Source organism: Armigeres subalbatus, chromosome 1, assembly GCF_024139115.2.
Source record: "Armigeres subalbatus isolate Guangzhou_Male chromosome 1, GZ_Asu_2, whole genome shotgun sequence".
Lineage (NCBI taxonomy): Eukaryota > Metazoa > Arthropoda > Insecta > Diptera > Culicidae > Armigeres > Armigeres subalbatus.
In genome coordinates, this window is record NC_085139.1 from 252,816,061 (window position 1) to 252,820,618 (window position 4,558).

Below are 4,558 nucleotides of genomic sequence, written 5' to 3' on the forward strand. Positions count from 1 at the left end.
CATTTGTCCCCCTGTATCCGAGTCTTCCCCTTAGACGTAGTTTACGTCAAAATAAGTTGTCAATTAGGAGTAATCGATGTTGTAGGGGAAACCGCCAAATGTTGAACGGCTAATTTTGTCGCCTATTGTTGAACTTTCATAAGAAATGCATGTGTTCAACAATAGGCGAAGAAATTAGCCGTTCAACATTTGGCGAATTACCCTAATTAATTTGGGAGAGATCTTTGATAGCTCTACTCAAACGGGCCTGGCGCATGACTAAAGGAAAAAGCGTATACAGATGAGCGCATAAAGGCTACCCCAGACCTAAGCGATTTCATCGCCGCGACGGTGACAACTAGCCGCCGCAATTCTATCGTTGGTTCGCTCCCGACAATGTTCCATTTACGTTGACAATCGATGACAGTTTTATCTAACGAAATGACAGCAAACTGAAAAATACATATCAGTTTTATGGATGTTGATATCTCAAGAACTATCAGAAATCATATAAATTTTCAATATATTCCTTTCATCGTAAGTGTACACTCAATTCCGACACGAACTGTATGTCTACTCTTCAGCTAGAATCTCAGAAACAACCGTGCGGTTTGCGTAAAGAATGGGATTTGCAAGTTGGTCATCATCTGAGAGTCATCATCAGTCTACCAACGAGAATCGAACCGCGAGCATCATTCGATTCTGTTGCCTTAAGGCTCTATAAACCGTAATCAATCCGATAATGACAATGATTTTATTCAAATCCGCACTAATACTAATAAAGTTTTGGACTAAATTCAATATTTTGGGACTATTTACGGACTTACCCTCTATCACAATATATTCATGGCATTTGCATATTAATTTTTCACTTATCAAAACTAACAATTACTGAGGAATTGCTGGAAAAACGCTGAAAACTGCCTTTTTCCTAGGTCGATATTCGTTTGTTCATCGAACGCATACTAATGTTCGAACATTCGGATCGAACACATACACACTCACTTGATTTTTCACTGGATCTTTTCCCATTGTTTCTTTGATTTTATCACTCCTAAAACATATTCACTAACAGAGTTTCACATTTTTCGTCAACCTTGACTACCAATTAATTCACTTCACGCCCCAAAACTGTTGAAAACTGCTTTGCAAAAATCGAAGTGAGAGACAAATTTGACGACCGTATTGTGAATGCAATAAAATGCGGAAGACTCAAATTCACTAGCGCAATAAGTGAAATGGGGAGTACAAAATCTACGCGATGCAACTTCATTCAATCCGAACAATACAACGTATACGCCAGCCAACACGCAAACAAAGATGTGCATACACAAGAAAATAATCATCTCTTCGCCGTTGCCAGATTTATTTATTGGAAAAAATCATTGCTCTTTGTCGGATTGAACAATAAAACCAAAAATACATATTTAAACATGTTACGTAAGCTTCTATTACATTCCAAGTGGTGTATAAAAAAATTAAACCGATAAATACTCATATATTTGATACACCATGAACATGTCTTATGATATAAAATAAAAAATTCGTCAAGTCTGGCAACATTATGCATCAGCTGGTATATTTTTACCACCCCATTTCCACCCACCCCAGTTGTAAACAACATTTTATTTATCGCTGCTGTACTTTTCCGTATCAATTGCATCACTATTACAAACAAGTGATACAGTCATCAATTTTCAAAACATTGTGATGGAGTCTTGAGCCTTAACAATCTGGAGCTGGAACCTGTTCGAGGTTATCACACCGTGCCCGAAACCGGACATAAACAATTAATTATAGCACTGGTTGGGGGAGCGGAACAGGTTGCACCAGCAGCTGGCTGCTGCATTTTGCGCGCGCTTTGACGAAAACCGTTGTACGTGATCGCAATATCTTCCAGGATTGGTTTTTTAGTGGAATAACTAAAGAAATGAAGCAAAATAATCAAGATGTGATGTGATTTTCAGTGCCAGATCGGATTTAAAACCACAGAAACTGGTTTGTTTGTTAAGAACAATCAGCGACACAAGTAAAGTTGCCATTTATTGCACCCACGCATTTATAGCTTGTAGTTCCAGTTTTGGATGAAGCAGAAACGGTGATTAGAATAAAGTTTACCGATCCACAGTGAAATTATGTGAAATTTAAATCCACAAAAATAACTAACCAGTAATGAGTAGCAGCTGATCCCGTGAAAAAAAAATACACTGCAGTTATGCATTCCATTTATTCTGTTAAATTGTCAGCAGTAGCTGTGTTGATTCATGGACTGATGTTGTTTTCCAATCTGATTGGAATTTCCGGTCAAACATCTGCGGAACTGTACGGTAAGTTCGATTTTACAAACAGCGGACAATTCACATTTATAGACCGTGGCGTGATTTTTCGCTTACGATCGACAAAGATAACGACTCTTTGGATATGACCATCCGTTGTCAGCTTCCTTTGCTATTCTCGTTAATAGTGTCGCTCATAACACTATTCTACCCGTTCAAAAGATTTTCAATCCAGAACGTATGATAAAACGAAGCTAACTTGACCATATGGCCCTAGTTAAATTTTCAAATAATTTCAGTCCTATAACACACACCTTGCGGAACTTCTAATTAGATACCAGAACTCAACAGCGCCAAAAAAATTATTTTTGCAGAGGACGACAATTGTAAGTCAGTAGATAACTTACCCGGCACCTGCAAAATGCCCAAGGATTGCCCCTGGATACAGCCGAATGTAATTCAGAAGAAACTAGTTTCAATCCGTTCTATTCCAAGGTGTGGTTACACACTCCATGATGTTCTGATTTGTTGCCCAAACGAGGATTCTGGCAGGTAGCTTCTAAATCGCAGATTATCATCAATCGCAACTTTATTTTGTTTTTTTTTTTGTAATAAGTGGAATCATTACCAGCACAACACAGAGTACGGGAAGGAGGGCCACCAAGGCATGCGAGAACTTCTCACGGGGCTCCACGCATATCGCACAACACATCATAGAGGGTAAGGAGGCCGCCGAAGGTGAAATACCATTCATAGCTGCCTTGGGGTACAAATCAACGGAACCGGATAAACCGTACAACTTCCGCTGTGGAGCTAGCTGGATTTCAAAAAGCTTCCTGCTGACGGCAGCCCATTGTTTGAGAGATCGGCCAATCGTTGCCCGAATGGGTACGATCAACTTGTCCTCATCCAGTGACTCAAACATCCAGGACTCTGAATTAAAGGTAGGATATTGCAGCCTTGGCAATTTCTGAAATAATCCATAGTTTATCCATTTTAGAAATTGTACCCGCATCCTGATTACAAATCGAAAAGTAAATATCATGACATCGCATTGATTGAGTTGGTTAGTCCGTTCAAGTACGATGATAATGTCAACAGGATTTGCTTGTACACTGACCCAAATGATCTAGTAGTGGACCACGTTCTGACCACATCCGGTTGGGGATGGATAGATAGTGAGAACAAATTGTAAGATTACTTTCCTTATTATACGAACTAATTTCCTGCTTCGGTTTCAGCTGATCAGTCGCAGTCCAGCATACTTCTTAAAGTCGAGCTTAACACAGAACCTTTGAAGCAATGTGCACAGCAATATGCAAGCGAGGTGGGCACCTTAGGCGGTAGATTAGCTTCCGGTGTTACCGAACGACAGTACTGTGCTATTGGAAAACTTCAATCTTCCGGTAAACGAGGTGATGCATGCATTGGAGACTCGGGAGGTCCTTTGCATTATAAGAATGAAACGGCCGATCGCTTCTTCCTGGTTGGAATCACCTCTTTTGGTCTAGGATGTGGCTGGAGGGCGGGAATCTACACCCGGGTAGCGTCCTACCTGGATTGGATTGAAGATATCGTGTGGCCGGACGACGCATCTCTCCTTGACGATTAAATGCATGCGCAGCGAGGATTTTAATACAATGTGTTCTAAATATTAATATCACTTTCCTGTAGCTAGTGGCTTTGTGCACAATGACTCAAATAACTTGATGTCTTATTTAGTAACTGGAAGCTGCTTCGTGCTCTCCAGGGACAATACTAAACTATTTGAAACTTCTGTTCATTGTCGCATTTATATACTATCATTTAAAGATTAGAACTTTTGGTGCTTTCAAATCTAAAAGGCCGAAGTGGCCTATGCAGAGTCATAATTGTCTTCTCCATTCGGCTCGGTCCATGGTTACAAGTCGTCAACCACGCAGTCTACGGAGGGTCCGCAAGTCATCTTCCAACTGATCGTTCCACCTTGCCCGCTGCCACTCCGCACCGCGCCTTCTTGTTCCCGTCGGATCGTTGTCGAGAACCATTTTCACCAGATTACTGTCCGAAATTCTGGGTACTTGCCCGGCCCTCCGCAGTCTACCGATTTTTGCGGTGTGAACGATAGATGGTTCTCCCTATAGCTGATGCAACTCGTGGTTCATTTGCCTCCTCCACGTACCGTCCGCCATCTGCACCCCACCATAGATAGTACGCAACACTTTTCTTTCGAAAACTCCCAGTGCGCGTTGGTCCTCCACGAGCATCGTCCAGGTCTCGTGTCCGTAGAGAACTATCGGTCTAATAAGCGTCCTTCTGACATC

The 4,558-nt window shown here is 41.3% G+C and overlaps 1 protein-coding gene across 2 annotated transcripts; it reads left to right on the forward strand.

The window, feature by feature from the left end:
* Positions 1 to 1,689: 1,689 nt before the first annotated feature.
* Positions 1,690 to 3,885, forward strand: LOC134206675 (serine protease persephone-like). 2 transcript variants are annotated; one of them, XM_062682402.1, is made up of 5 exons: positions 1,690 to 2,306; positions 2,555 to 2,807; positions 2,872 to 3,199; positions 3,256 to 3,433; positions 3,497 to 3,885. In XM_062682402.1, the coding sequence occupies exons 2-5, from the start codon at positions 2,677 to 2,679 to the stop codon at positions 3,865 to 3,867; spliced, it is 1,008 nt and encodes a 335-aa protein (XP_062538386.1). In that variant the 5' UTR covers positions 1,690 to 2,306; positions 2,555 to 2,676; the 3' UTR covers positions 3,868 to 3,885. The 2 variants fall into 2 exon arrangements, with proteins under 2 accessions (XP_062538386.1, XP_062538385.1); XM_062682401.1 differs by having other exon boundaries at positions 2,630 to 2,807.
* The last annotated feature ends 673 nt before the right edge of the window (positions 3,886 to 4,558 follow it).

Excerpts from the sequence above, each read along its gene's own strand:
- LOC134206675 (XM_062682401.1), top strand. The coding sequence starts at position 2,195 with ATGCATTCCATTTATTCTGTTAAATTGTCAGCAGTAGCTGTGTTGATT. Across the intron at positions 2,808-2,871 it reads CCAAACGAGGATTCTGGCAG|TGGAATCATTACCAGCACAA; the intron begins GTAGCTTCTAAA and ends TTTTGTAATAAG. Across the intron at positions 3,434-3,496 it reads CGGTTGGGGATGGATAGATA|CTGATCAGTCGCAGTCCAGC; the intron begins GTGAGAACAAAT and ends CTTCGGTTTCAG.